The sequence below is a fragment of the Pleurodeles waltl genome, chromosome 6, assembly GCF_031143425.1.
Source record: "Pleurodeles waltl isolate 20211129_DDA chromosome 6, aPleWal1.hap1.20221129, whole genome shotgun sequence".
Lineage (NCBI taxonomy): Eukaryota > Metazoa > Chordata > Amphibia > Caudata > Salamandridae > Pleurodeles > Pleurodeles waltl.
Window position 1 is genome coordinate 453,513,301 of NC_090445.1, and position 15,487 is coordinate 453,528,787.

Genomic DNA, 15,487 nt, shown 5'->3' on the forward strand with positions numbered 1-15,487 from the left:
CAAGTAAACCATTTAGGCTGATAGCCTTTATCACTGGCTTGCTATCATAACCAGCTCAGGCCTACTCTCACCTGCTTAAGCGTGCCCAAAAGGCAACTAGTAATATGCATTCAAAAACAGGTGCAACATTCCACTTGATTACTTAGAGTATTTTTCTTCCTAGGTTTAAAAGAATCCCATATTTAGGACGTGAATCCCCCCACCCACATAAACGGCATGCCTCATCTGCAAGTTTTCTTGTTCAATGCACAGGTGAAATAGACCCTTTCGTCCCAAGGATCGAACTGCTACCCACTCAAAATCTGTACTCAAGCGAATCAACAATTGGGCTGAGCCACAACGCCACCCCCTTCCGCCTATCCCCTTGCCCCTCTCTCAGTAGTGCTTCTAAGGCTATTTTTCTGTTCATTTCAGCTCTGATTTCAAGCAGACCTAAAAAAGGCAAGTGCGAAAAGCGGCACTGGCCTATCGCCTATGGAGAAAATGTGAAATTCACTGAAAATCCTGTGGCTTGAAAGGCTGGTGTGTCTAAGCCGAGATCCGTCCCGCGTTGGACCAAGCTTAGAATGGTCAGGACTGCTGGAATGGATGGCAGGGGCTTTGACATATGCCACGTTGTACATGGAAATGCCCTACGACTTTGGTCTAAAAAACGCATGCCATGATTGCCTCTGCTCTGGTGAGCTGCAAAACATGTCTTGCACCTCTGAAATGTCACTAGAGTTTGGGACTTAAGAAAACATATCTCTGAAGTGCATTTGGGCTTAGGCAGTGTAATGTGCGTGTCATACTACTCTCTGAAATACCAGTGGGGCTGAGAAAGAGTGAGTCACACGTCAGACTGAGGCAGCCCCATCAATACGAAAACAGAGAAAGGGTGGGCAACATTTGGGCTTGAAATCACTGCGCAATGCTCCCGCTGCTGAACTCTTTAATGCTCCATAGACAATGTCTGCTGCACCTGTATCACCAGTTTGGCCCCATGCCATCTTCCATCATCACATGAATTCTTAGAAGGTCACATGACGGTAGCATGAACTTGCATGACGTCCAATTCCAAGAGACTCAGTACAGCATGCTCAGATGACAAAACACCGTGGCATGGCTCTCTGACAGAGGGAGGGTCTTAAGCATACTCGGTAATCTTTCCTTTCCCATCTATCAGTACTGTCAAACAAACGCAGTAATTTGTCCCTAGTGACAAAACTGCACCAAAATCTAAAGGTCTGGGTGCCTGCCTCCCCAGAGGGGTCCCCCTGGAAAGACACCATAACTGGTCGTTCTTAGTGTCAATATCAAAGCATTAAACATGGTCTCCGTAACAATCCATAAAGACACACAAGCGTATGTTTAGATTCTTCTACAATTATTATTTAATTCCTTTTGGAATACCGCGCCTCTGGTATCGCGGGGGCACTTGGGTGTGTCATGCACAGTACTAGGTGTAATCTTAGCGCCAAGAAGCCGTCTGGTTATTTACGCTCTGGAAATGCCAGTAACATAATATAACACATAGCATGTCTAGTGTGGGGCAGCTACAGACCTGCTGAGAACCGATGGCATCTGTAATTAGGAAAGTAAACATTCTATATATTACATGCAACAGAATACAAAGGAAACCTTCTATGCTGAGCAGTGGCCCCTAATTAAAGGAGCACGAACATGCAAAAGTAGAGCGGAACAGCATGCGTGTGTAACAGTAGAGTGGTATCTGTTGAGAAGCTGAAGGATGTTAAGAGCCTAGCAGCATTTCCTAAACGCCCTATGCGGACGGCCTATGTGACGCCACCTTCCTCCAAGTGTCAGGCCCCTGGGGCTGGAGAATTTGCCGGCGAATGCGTTTCCTTGCTGTGCGGTGGAGGGTTCCGCTCAGTTCAGAGGCTGCAAAATGCACGTCAGACAGTAATCTGGTGCACCTGCGCCGCATCACCATAACAGAACTGTGCAGTCTGGTGGACTGTGTACGTTGACCTCATTTCACGTTATGTATTCACTTTCCAGCAGCCTCCTCCTGGGCACACCGTGTCATGAAAAACAATGGAAGGAAGGAGGCAGGTGCAAAGAACCACCCAGAGTGCCTCATTGTGTGTGGCACGTTTTACCACATTCGGTGCACCTTGAGGCCTAAGGAACAGTTTGGTGTCTGCAGCACGCCATGTCATTAATAAACATAAGGCGATAGGCCACAAAGGACGGCCCGCTTCCGAACGCAGGGCATCTCGAAGCGAACAGACCGTGACCTGCGTGTTGCACAACGTGGCGGCGTCTGTAGCACATAGTTGTCTCCGTGACTCAGAGGGGCGGGGCTTCGCCGTCAGCAGCGGGGTTTCCCAGGAAAGGAAGCGCACGATGGTAGGAAGAGCAATGTACATGCAACGGGAATGCGAACTGCTCATAAACCAAGGTCAGAGAGATGGGAGGGGGGAGCCATGTGTCAAGAATACATGAGTGTATACCAACCTGGAACCTTTAAACAGGGCCGTAGCTTCAGGGGTGGAGGAAAGATACATTTGGGGTGTTACACTCCCAAAATAATGTGTTTTCTGGAAAATAGTTGGATACAGGTGCTTTCAGTCGGGTATGGTAAGGGAGACGAATTTCACAAGGAATTTTTACTTAAACACATACAAAACGCACACATGCTTTGAAAGTCTTCAAAAATTGTGGTTATTTTATAAAATATTGTGTTTTCTCTCACTTCCTAGCCTTCCCAGTCCGCATTCATCTTCCTTTCCACCGGCCCTTAGTCCCCTCTCATGTGTCCTGCTTGTCATATGATGTATTTTGACATTATGTGCCAGCCTGATTGTTGCAAAATCTGAAGATTACTCCCCCCCCCCCCCAAAAAAAATCTTGCTAACCACGCTACGCCCCTGCCTTTAAAACGAGTCCTGGTACACGGCAGCCCGACCACCCCAAGGCCCTCTTGAACTGCCGACCGCCTCACATTATTAGCTTCGCAGGCCGTGCTGTAGAAGTTGGAAGCAAACACAGATAATTGCGCCTTGCTACCCAGTTAACTGAAAGTTAAGAAATGAACGTAGCGCTATAATTGAAGCTGAAAGGCAAATCATCATGTGACGAATGTTCAGCAATAAAAAAGTCAAAGTACTTCCACAGTGTTAGTAGGCAAGGAGAGTAGTTACACTCAAATTTCACCTCTTTCCGCGGGATTGCACCAACCTAAAACATATGTAAACAAAAATGAAAATACAATATGCATAATATATGCAGTAATGTAAGGAACTTACTGGAAAGTAAGAATAATAGGAGAAGATCATTCACAATACTGGGCATTCAACCTCTTTGGAGCATTTACAAATCTGCCAAACATTTTGCTGCAAATACCAACCCCTGAGCTATCCCCTCACTCCCGCTCTCAAACATTCATGCGAACTATCATCAAAGGGTTGGACTGGGGCAAAAAAATAGACGTGGCGCATAAGTAAAAGTGGCCCACCTTAGCGAAGCATACAGCAAACACCGTGGTAATATATGGGAAGTAAACATTAAAAACCATCCCACTTGGCAATAAAACCGCTCTAAATTGCTAAAACAAAATGGCCCACGCTCATCTGTCCGACCAGCCGATTTACCACTACCTGATTGCTTTATAGGATAGTCCACCCCTGCATCATCAGACTCCCGCCCTCCAATATTCATTTGCATCATAATCACATGTCCCGCTGTCAAACATTCATGCAAGCCATCATCACACTCCCACTCCGACATTCATCCAGGTCAACATCATATTCCCGCTCACCAATAGTCATACGAGCCATCATCACACTCCCGCTCTCCAACATTCAAACAAGTCATCATCTCATTCCCGCTTTCCAACATTCAACCAAGTCATCATCTCATTCCCGCTCTCCAACATTCATCTGTCATCATCACATTCCCACTTTTCAACAGTCATATGAGCCATCATGACACCCCGCTCTCCTACATTTGTACCTGAGCCCTCATTACACTGCAGCTCTCATTCATACAATCCTCTAATTTTTCAGCCAGCCTATCCTCACTGTTGCAATTAATACTCTGAACCAAACCTTCTGTTGTTCACTCTCCATATCCCTTAGGTTGCCATCTCCCACCTCTGTTCGGCCATCCTCTATTTTCCCCCATGCATTCTCCAACCAATGGAAGTTGCTCACATGTTCCAAACTCTCTAACCCTTGGAATAGTTAACAAATTGGCTTCATCAGGGTTGATATACCCATATAAGTTTAGTGGTTGTAGTTTTCATAACATTCTGCTGCCTCACAAATGATGATACTGAAGTATTGTGTTCTGCCCAAGTTGGATCCGTTTAGTTGTGAGCAGTACAACAAAAGCAGGAAATCACTCATCAAACAAGTGATTTCCTACTTTTGGTGCTATGCTTATATGGATATATCAACCCTCATGAAGTCCGTTGTTGGACGAAACGCGTTTGCTGCACTGCATGGCAATGTAAAGAAAACCAATAAAGCTGTATTGTGCTACTACTACTTAGCTCTTCGGTGGATGACTGAAGGATGAACCAGATTTCTGAGGACTGTTATTGTTTGATTCCTTGATGAACTTTTGAAACTTTCATTGCTTTGTTGAATTGCTGTCAGACTTATTTTATCTGTTATATAAGGAGCAGCCTATTACTCTGTATAGTTTATATCAATTTATTTTGTGTCGCTCTTAATTTGTGGTTGATTAAATCCAATGAACAAATTTTAGGGCTTGATAAAGTTTTCGTTTTTTTGTTAGTACATATTTGTATACATATGACTTTCTGGGTGTTTTCTGGATGTTAGGCTTACTGTAATATTATACATATATCCTTATTTATTTATATAGCATTATTCTTTGTAGATTTTGCTATCCCAAGTGAACCACACTTATTTGAGTATATACTACTATTAAGTGGCACTTGTGTGTGTTAAACCTCACGTTCATCTTCAGCGAGTGGTTACAGTAATCAGTCCATGATGTTTTTGCTCTTTTACAGGGGGCTTAAGATCCAGCTTGAAACCATCCTGGGAAACATTCTGGAAGTGGACCAGGAGAAGTGCTGGGGTTTCGATCAGTTCTTTGCAGAAAGTAATGACATTCTCCATCGGATTGTGATCTATGTCTTCTCGCTGCCGCAAGCCACTATGCACCACATATTCATCCATGAATATAACACGTAAGAAGTAAACCCTACTTGTGCAGTGCCCAAAGAGGGATGCTGACTCAGAAGCATGTGAGTAGGGATAACACATTTTTCTAAGGCGTGATACTCCCTCGTACAGAATGTCAGGAAGGATACAACCTCTGAAGCATCTGAGGAGGGGTGCTAGATGCACAGCTTTTGAGGAGTGATGCCTCCTTATACAGAATGTCAGGAATGATATCAATTTGCATGGTAGAATGTAAAATCGAATAGCTTAATGTGCCTCACCACAGATCTTGTATTACTTGTAAACGCAAGGCTTTAATTATTTCTAGGCCACCTTAGACCTCAGTTATTCTGAATGTAATAGGAATGGCATCCTTGCGTTGGTTAATAATAACCCATGCATTGAAGTCTAAAGAGAGAGTTCAGTTTAGGGCATGTGTTGTCTAAATGGTGGAAATCTATACATAAATAGGATATATTTAGGGATATGCCCCAGTGCAATTTTAAGGACCTTGGGCCCCGCAGAAGGCATGTTTCCCTCCCCCTTGTGTGGCACAGATTATTTATTTATTAAACATATTGAGTTAATTTTAGCCCTCTGAGGGGCAACCAATTGTGAATTGTATGTTAAACTTTCAGATACAGTGGCACACAAAATAACTGTTGAAAGTCAGGCATTTGCTGACCAAAGAATACCAAGAAAGGCATGGACAAAGATTGATGTCCATGAAAAAGTGGGGTAGGGAGAGAAATCAGGTACATGGAGATGTGTAGATGGAGAGAAAGAGAGATGGGTGAGGCTAAATAGGTGGGCTGAATTAAAGAGAGACATGAGACAGAAAGATAGGTGAGGCTGATAAAGAGGTGTAGAGAGTGGCACAGGGACATTACAGACTATGTACATACCGTGGCACCCGTTGTTCTAAAGTAAACTTCCTTAATTATCACATGAGCACATCATAAACATGTCGAGAATCTTGATTACTGATACTATAATTGTCTCATTTAATATACAGTCTAAATCATTTACACCAGTCTAATTTCATAAATTCATCTGAGTCCAAGTAAACTATATACAACAAAGTTTGTTATTTGAATTTTTAAAGTCCATTTAGTTCCAAACACATGCTCGTGAAATCCTTATCATCACCTCTAATTCAGGTGGGAATCCACTGAAAAACAGAATGTCCACATTTCTTACAACGACATCTCAGCCAACACCTGTTTCGTCATTTGACTTCCTCAGGGCTGGAATATAGTCGTACCTCTTAGAAGGTTTTTCTGGAACTCAAGAGTCATCAAGAAAGCATAACATTAACTCGTTTCTGTTACAGTAAATCAACTGACTGATGTGTCCAATGTTAGTGCCAACATAAAGCCCAATCTCCACAAGCGGAAATTTCGTGACATAAGTCAGTGTCCCAAAGAGATCTTAGGATGTTAAATCATATCAACACCAAAAAGTGACTTACCACTATCAAGCACTCACTGTCACAATATCAAAAAATGAAAAGATAGGAACCATATGTGAATATTGCATGATTGTTTTAAATTCAAAAACCATGAAATAAAAGAAAGGTGTTAGAGTTGTAGTTAGCAATACAATCAATTTATTTGTTGTCACATTATACACTAACAGCTGAATATGCCCAAAATGATCTAAATTCACCCAAAAGAAGAAAAGCAGTCCAAAATTACCTCGCGATAATCCACACGATAAGAAAACTAAGCAGAGTTCCAAACGATTAACATCTTCGTTGTCAGAGTTAATATACTAATATGATTTCCACTCAATCGGAATGTAGCTGTCAAAGGGAAATCCTACTCGAGAAAAAAAAATATATACAAATCCACTGCAGGCCCTTAGCAGAAAGGAACTAATTATATTGACGCCGGCCCAATTTTAATGCCCAGTAACCATTAATTAACAGAAATTAAGTCCGCATAATTTCAAAGCTCATTCGTTATTTTCATACCTACTCGTGCTTCTCCTAAAAAATAACACGGAGAGCGTGGCCCGCTTGCACACCGCTCCGTGCAAACTCCTCCGTGTGTTTTCAGGTCAACAATGACCAAACGCCATGTAAACGCGTGTTGCAGCTCGTAAGCTGTTACCAAATGACCTCCTCAAGACGGCGTGTACGGCGTGGCTTTTCAGTCGCAAATGAAAGCGCGACCCACAATGAAAATAAACGAAGGACCACTTGCCTCATGTGTAATGTGTGAACATAAACACAGGACTATCGCTATAAGTCTATTGGCAAAACGCTGGACACTTAATCCATCTGTTATATATATACTGTATATATAGATCAGTATTAAGACTATACTCATTTCCTGTTACAAAAAAAAAAATCTTTTTAAAGAGAAGGAGTTCTTCAAAATACAGATGAGCCTGATTAGGAAAAATATTAATGTATCCATTTAACCGTAGGTAATCTATCATGTGACAACAAATAATGTTTAATGATAATTTATGAGATTAAATCACAAAAGAATAAGTTATTATGTAACCAGTCCCAATAAAGTTTAATACACTCCAAGGTAAGTGTGAATAGAGTGAGGATATGAATATTACAAGCTTATCTCTAATATCAACACACATGTAGTCCATTATAGGATATTCAAATTAAGCATATACAAGATTACACATCACTCCATCACATAGTTTGTCAAAAGGCTAATCAGTTGTTGGTTAACTCTTAAATAATTCTTACACTAATCGCATTCCTTAAACATATCCTAAAGACTATTTCAATTCATATTTTACTACCATATTTGACAGATTATAACCCAAATTCTTGTATAATGCTATTTCAGTCACCCAAAAAAATTCCAATTCTCTGTCTGAATTCAATCCATCTTCTACTGCCCTTAGCCTCATTATGCACATTACTGCTCTTCTACGTAATGTTAATTCCCTATTACCACCTCTCTGATCTTTTAGTACCTGTTCACAGCCAAAGAAAGTAAAAACAACTTTTGTATTTTGAGATCCACAACTGATCATATGTGCTACCACTGGATATCTAGTATCCTGTTGAGCCAAAGCTCTAGCGTGTTCGCCAATTCTTGCTTTTAAAGGTCGGATAGTGCTACCAACATAATATTTCTTGCACTTACAAACTAAAACATAGACTATGAACTGAGTATTACAGTTCATATTTGACCTAATGGGAAATGTTTCACCCAAAAGATTAGAGAATTCCCTTTGTCCATGACAGGCCCACTTGCAAAGTCCACAAAATCCACATTTGTAGAAACCCACTCTTTGTGTTTGTAACCAATTTGTCTTAGGAACATTTCTAGAAAAACTCGGACTAAGAATCTCTTTAGTGACCTCCCCCTTTGGAAGGTGAGGATAGGCTTATTAGTTAGAAATTCAGACATTGTTTCATCTCAAAGTAGAATATGCCAGTTTTTGGTGATGTATTTCTTCAAAATCCTCGTACTATCAGTAAAATCTGTAACAAATCTCACCTTCTCATTCATGTACCTTCGAACATCTTTGTTTTTTGATGACAACGTTGTATGTCTCGAAACATGTCTTATTCTATTTTGAGCTTTAGAGATAATGATGTCAATATAACCTCTTCCTTTAAAACGTTTACCAATTTCTTCAATACATATTTAAAATTCCCTATCTTTACTACAGTTCCTCCGTGCTCTAACCATTTCCCCATACAGGATTGATTCTATTTGGTGTTTAGGGTGTGCACATGCCGCATGTAATACGGAGTTGCCGGCAGTAGATTTACAGAACAGTTTACTTTCAATATGACTATCCTCTATGTACAGTTCTACATCTAAGAATTCAATGCTGGTCGTGCTATGCTTACATGTAAATTTAACATTCATATAATTTGAATTGAGATGTTTAACAAACTCCCGTAATTGACCAACACCCCCTGTCCACAACATGATACAGTTGTCTATATAACACCCCCAATAGAGGATATGAGTCTGCCAAGAGGCGGCACATGGACCCCAGACCCACCTCGCTTCATACCGGCCCATAAATAGTCCCGCATAAGATGGGGGAGAATCTGGAGTCCATGGCCACCCCCTGTTTTTGTCTGAACCAATCCTGCTCAAACATGAAAAAATTGTTCTCAAGAATCATGGATATCATTTCCAACAACATCCTAGTATGCTGCCATCTACTAGCAGGTTGCTTATTCAAAAACCATTCTGTAGCTTCCAGACCCACATTATGTTGAATACATGTGTATAGCGAGACCACGTCTAAGGTGACCAATAACATGCCATCTTCCCATTCCACATCATTGAGGATACTTAGAATATACATTGTATCCTTAATATAAGATGGTAATTTTTGTAGTATAGGATTCAGAAAAACATCCACATATTCAGATAGTTTCTCGGTTGGACTACCTATGCCCGAAATAATGGGTCTGCCCGGGGGAAAGGGCAGATCTTTATGAATTTTCGGCAGTGTGTAGATACAAGGAAATCTAGCTTTTATCACCTTCAGGTACAGATACTCATCCTTGTTCAATAAATTAGATTGGTACCAAATTTCTAATTTATTATTAATAACACCACTGAGTTTTACAATTGGGTTAGAGTCCATTTTTTCGTAGCAATGTGTATCACTCAATTGTGAACGTATCTCCTGCACATAATCAATTTTATTCATTAGGACAACATTACCTCCCTTGTCAGCCTGTCTTATCATAATCTGTTCGTTTTGACTCAAATCTTTAAGCGCCTTCCATTCTCCTTGATTTAAATTACTGGTTGTTCTAGGTAAACCATGTTTGTGTTTATGTAAATCCAAATCCCTACACACCAATCAAAAAAGGTGTCAAGATTCCCATTATCAGAAGTTTTAGGAATCCATCTCGATTTGCATCTCAAACCACTGCTCCCTCCCCCATTCCGGGTGAAATCCAAATCTTCCAGCACCTGTTCAAAAATAATCGGAACTTCTTCCTGTTCCGTAATGGAGAGCAACATGGCTGTGTCAAATACTTCTTGTATAGATGGTATGTTATCCACATGAGAGATCGAGACATCATTACACTTACTACTAGTGGGATTTAATTTAAAGTATTTCTTAAGTTTCAGTCGTCTAATGAACCTAAAAAGATCCAATTTAACTCTACATATATCCCCCCTACTGCTAGGGCAAAAGCTTAAACCTTTTTCCAATAGTGTGGCACATTTGATAAGTTAACTATATTTATGCTATCGTGCCTATCATTTAAGTTTTCTTGTCTCTGGATCTGGTTGTCACACCCATCTTTCCTGTTGCCTCTACTCTTTCTCCTGCCTCTCCAGGGACATGACAGTGTTGGCCAGAATGCGGAGTAGCTATAGAAATAAGGTGGTGAGAAGGGTGGGGATTTAGTGACGGTTGGGAGGGATCACAAGACAAAGAAGTAGCGAGTGATAAAGAGGTATGAGAAGTATGAGATCAAGTAGCAAGATCAACCCCGGGCACAGGACATTTACCTGGTGCGCTGGCAGTGCGGGGGCTGATTACACTGCGGCTGGGGGCCGGCTTTGCTGCTGGGTACAGGCCAGTCACAATTCCCACCTACTTCTCTGATAAATAAATGATGCAACAGTATCAAAACCTTTTGTTTTAGCATTTGGAGAGTCCCTGTCACTGGCAGGGTTTACACAAATAGCGCTGACCTTCAGGTTTGAGGGGTTTTGATGCTTGGCTGGGAGAATTAAGTACATAAATGATAGGCTCTTCTGAATGTAAAACAGTGTATACCTTTTTAATGTGAGCTTTGTAATGCATTTTAGTTTACTATATTAAATATGCTATTAACTTGGCAATGACTGATTCTAATAATGAATTTAGAAGCATGCATGTCCCCTGCAGCATCCTGATAACAATGCTGCTTGTGAACCAAGAGGAAGGCTGCCTTTTGTCCTCTATGCTTGCCCTAGGTTGTTACTGTAGATGGAGTCGCATTATAGTCTTTTGCTTTTTGTGCAGCGCTTACCCTGACCTGATGTATTTCAAGGTGCTCTCATGTGGTGATAAAGGAAAAGGAGTCACTTAAAAAAAAAAAAAAAAAATTGCTTAGGATTACACAATATATTCATAATGGAAGCCGGGATTGATGTAAGGTTTTTGCACAATTCAGCCACTATGTGGTTATCTCATCATCTCTCTAATTTTAGATCAAAGCTTAATGAATGCTGTGTTTATTTTTTTAAGGCACTAATTCAGAGAACTGTTAAAAACACACTGTGCATGCCACAAGCATTGGGGGTAGTAGTAGTCTTGGGTAAGGTGATGTTTTATTGCAGAAGCTAAAATGAAACACAAAGCACCCCCCCCCCGCCAATGCATAGAGACCATTTGCTTCACTTACCTAACCGCCTTTATTCATTGTCTTCCTTTCTTGAATTAATTCATCCACCTACCCCTTACCCATCCAACTATTTCTTCTTGGAGCCAAGCAGCCTTGTCTCCAATCTCTACCCATCTATTCAATGATTAGACGAGGTTTGATCATGAAAATAAAACACATTTTTTCCAATTTATTTTTAAACATTCCCTTGGGGGACAATCCAAACCCCCTAGCCTTCACCCTCCCCCCAAGCTTCTCTTACAGTAGTCAGTCTTGCTCTCTACATGCAGTATGAGGGCTGGTCAGACAACATTTTCCAGGGCTGCTTTGGGTTCGCAGTCCGACCCTGGGGACAGGGAATAGACCAAGAGGAAGATGGGAAAGGCTTAAGAGGTAGAAATATGGAGCGTAGCGAGGTGGAAATAAGTAGAAATAATCAAAGGAAGAAGTAGGCAGAGAATGAGCCAGGTGAAGACGGAGACAGATGAAATAAAGAAAGATGGCTTTATCAAGGTCCCTTTGAAGGTGGGGGCCGTGGGCAATTGCCCTTTTGCTCATGCTTTAAGTTGCCTCTGATATGCCCCATACCCCTGTAGAACACCTAAGGCTCTATGGAAAACCAAGAGTGGTCTATATAGTCACCTGCATATTCATACATGAATATACTATCTTCCCTTCATATGACTGACTCAGCTGCACCTCTATTGGCTCTTAAGAGACACCAGCTGGTCATGTGTTCTCCAAATCTCCCTACTGGTCAATCCACCTCTATAAGCCACTGGTAGAACACGATCTACCCCAGTAAGCGTGGTTTCTATGAGATGCCTTGTGTGACTCCAGTCTTTTAACTCGAGACAAGGTTTTTAGCCGTTGTTGAACCTTCTCATGCACCACTGCTATCTTCACAGCCTTGTTTCATCTCTTGCAGCACCGGAGTCTTTATGGATGCAGTTTTTAAGCAGACTAGGATTGAGCCGAAGCAACAAGAGTACTTCTTTGAAGGGCACTGCCTCATCCTTGGGGAGAGCCTTCCAGCCCAGAAATTTTGTAAAACCTCGGTGCGCAACCCTCTGATCCTGATGAGCTCTGAGCACGAGGCTGTCGTTGGAGTCATCTATAAGGATCGTGAGTAGGAGTGACTTGGGTCCAGATATCTAATCACTAGTCACTAATGAACTGATCCACTGATACTTCTACTTACCATTTATGTTAACTTGAGTGATGATATTCTATATCCAACTTACAGATACAATCACTCACCTTCTAATGTCATATTGGAACATTATATTTGTTTGTTAGTCTGACCTTCATCCACCCACAGACCAGACTTTCTGTAACGTTTATGGTTTGCTGCCACTCAGTCTGTGCAGGTAGTCACCATTTTACCCACAGGTGTACCCTGCCTATTAATATGAGCAAGTATCCTCGGTCTCTAAACTGATGTATCATATATGTTTTTATATATATGTAGATTTTAGTATGTACGAGTATATAGATATTATAAGTATGCCAATGTGCAGAGTGATATAAACTATTTAGTACCATTATTGAGTATACGGAGGCTGTGGCTTACCAGGGGCAAAGCCGTGGGTGGATTCTGAGACCGCTCCCCTGTTTCAACAATGGTAAGACATAACATATTGAATTCTACACTTTTGTATATCTGGTTTATGCCACAACATTTGTTAGTATATTTATTTTTAACAAATATTTAACCAAATCCAGAATGCAAGGGGGTAAATGTGCATTAAAGTAAAATCACATTGAAGAGGTATCTTGCTTATTTGCAAGTTCATTGTAGTATGCAGTGTGTGAGCTAATAAACTGGTTTTTCTCATTTTAAATTTAAAGTACTGTGGTGTTAATATGGAATTTGACCTTTGCACTTTATTACTAAATATGCAAATGTGTATTTACCAGTACAGTGTGTATGTATATATATATTCACTTAAAAAACCAAAGGCTACAGGAACGTTATAATTAGGCTCACATTTTAAACGTACAAAACCAGAGAAATTCACTTGTTATAGTTAGAGTTCTCTCAAGTAACTATAACTCGTGCCCTAAGGTAACTATAACTTGTGCCCTCGCCATTTACAGTTTTTTCGTCAAAACATTTACTGCAGATATTACATTGATATTATCAATGATGTTTTCAAAGATGTCTTAGTGCCATAATTTGTGGTGCAATTAGCAATGCATGGTGATTAGGTCAGAAGTGACTCTGTTCTGCTCTGCATCCAAACATAACTATAACATTCATCCAAAACATCTTGCTAGTCTGACTCTTTGAAGTCAATATATGGACAGACCATTGCAATAACAATCTCTCTCTCTCTCTCTCTCTCTCTTTTTCTCTCTCTCTTTTTTTTCTTTCTTTCTTTCTTTCTTTCTTTCTTTCTTTCTTTCTTTCTTTCTTTCTTTCTTTCTTCCATCCCTTTATGGGATGGAAGAGAGAGAGAGAGACAGAGAGTGACAGGACCACAAGGGGAGCCTTAAGGCCTCCCTGATCATAGCCAGCTCCACATATCCTGTGAGAGCCAGCATTGCTCCCACAAGCAGGAAGCCACAGAGCTGCTTTAAATAGTAGCTCACTGCTTTTAGGAGCAATGTTTTCATCTGTTTCCCTGCAAGCATAGATGAAAACTTCACCCCCCCACACAACAAATCTTTGCCCTGAAGAGGTGGTGGTCCACAGGGCTGCGGGGGGACCTGCATGTCATTACTATTTTTCTCCAGGGAGGTGGCATCCCCCACATTTAATTAAACATTAGCTCTGGGGAGGTTGCCACCTGCATGTCACTACTATTGTGCTCCGGGGAGGTGGCGGTTCCTGAGGCTGCGGGGCAGGCAACCCCCCACATTTAAACATTAACTCCAGGGAGGGGATTTTCCTGGGGCTGTGTTAGCTGACTTAGTTGAGTTACTTCTGGCAGGATATGTGTCAGACCTAATAATCACAGGTGTTAGTCCTGAACATGCTAGTATGAAGAAATCAGCATCTCTGAGAGGAGTAGTCTTACTCTGACTCTTAATGCTTTGCTTGTCAAGAGCACCTCTTGAAGACATGTGAGTGCAAATAGCAGTTACATCTCTGTGTTGTCACTGCAAAGAATACAAATTATTAATCTTGGAGCCAAAGAATAAATGGTGTCTTTGACTTCTTCAAAAAGGTCTTTTCACTTTAGTTTGGCCAAGAAAGTCTTTGCAATTTTTGAAGAGCTCTCAAATTCCAGTGCACTTGACTCGCATGCTGTATCTTCAACGGTTGGAGGATGGACTATCACTTTAGCCTTATTAAAAAAAAATGGGCTGTGTGCGCTCCAAGGTACTTTTGTGCTGGGGGTATTGTTAATGGTGCTGGAAGAGGGAAGAGTGCGAGCCAATAATGATAGTTTATCAGTCGGTCAGTAAAACACTGCTTGGTTCCCCCAGAAAATAAACACATTATAATGTTGTTCCGGAATGAGAAATTCCCTCAGTCCTTTACAATTGGGAATTCCAACCATATTTTAAGTCTTCCCTAGACCAATTTCGATAGATTTCTGAAATCACTAACTGTAATTCTTGATTCTAACTACCTTGCATCTTTCCAAGTTTTTTTTTTTTCAGATGAAGGTAGCGAACGGAGTTGGTGCTAATTGATGTAATAGACAAATTTGACTGACAGTTGATCTCTGGTGGTGGTGTTGCCCCAGTGTTGCTGGATTTGTCAGTCCCCTTTGACACATCTGGACATGCTACTTACTGCCATCTGAGTCTTTGGATTGATGGCCTCTCTTTTGGCATGGCAACAAAGCAATTAAGATCCGTGGGTACCACAAGACCTCTACATAGCTTATCCATCTTTAATGTTAGTGCACCTAGTTGCACAACTCATTGAACGTTCTACTTTAGATGCGCTGATGGCAATGCAATGTTGCTGCAAATCGATTTTGATAATCCAGGTGCAGCTAAAGTTTAGACGCAGTGTGTTGCAGCCATCATGAGTGGGTTCAGAGGAATTTCT

The 15,487-nt window shown here is 41.2% G+C and overlaps 1 protein-coding gene across 1 annotated transcript in view; it reads left to right on the forward strand.

Annotated features, from left to right (window-relative positions):
* IKBKE (inhibitor of nuclear factor kappa B kinase subunit epsilon) overlaps positions 1–15,487 on the forward strand; it is a 181,855-nt gene that overhangs the window by 76,329 nt on the left and 90,039 nt on the right. The window contains exons 9-10 of the mRNA XM_069238581.1: positions 4,988–5,167; positions 12,407–12,603. Of these exons, the coding sequence (XP_069094682.1) occupies positions 4,988–5,167; positions 12,407–12,603 (377 nt within the window). The remainder of the gene's footprint in view (positions 1–4,987; positions 5,168–12,406; positions 12,604–15,487) is intronic.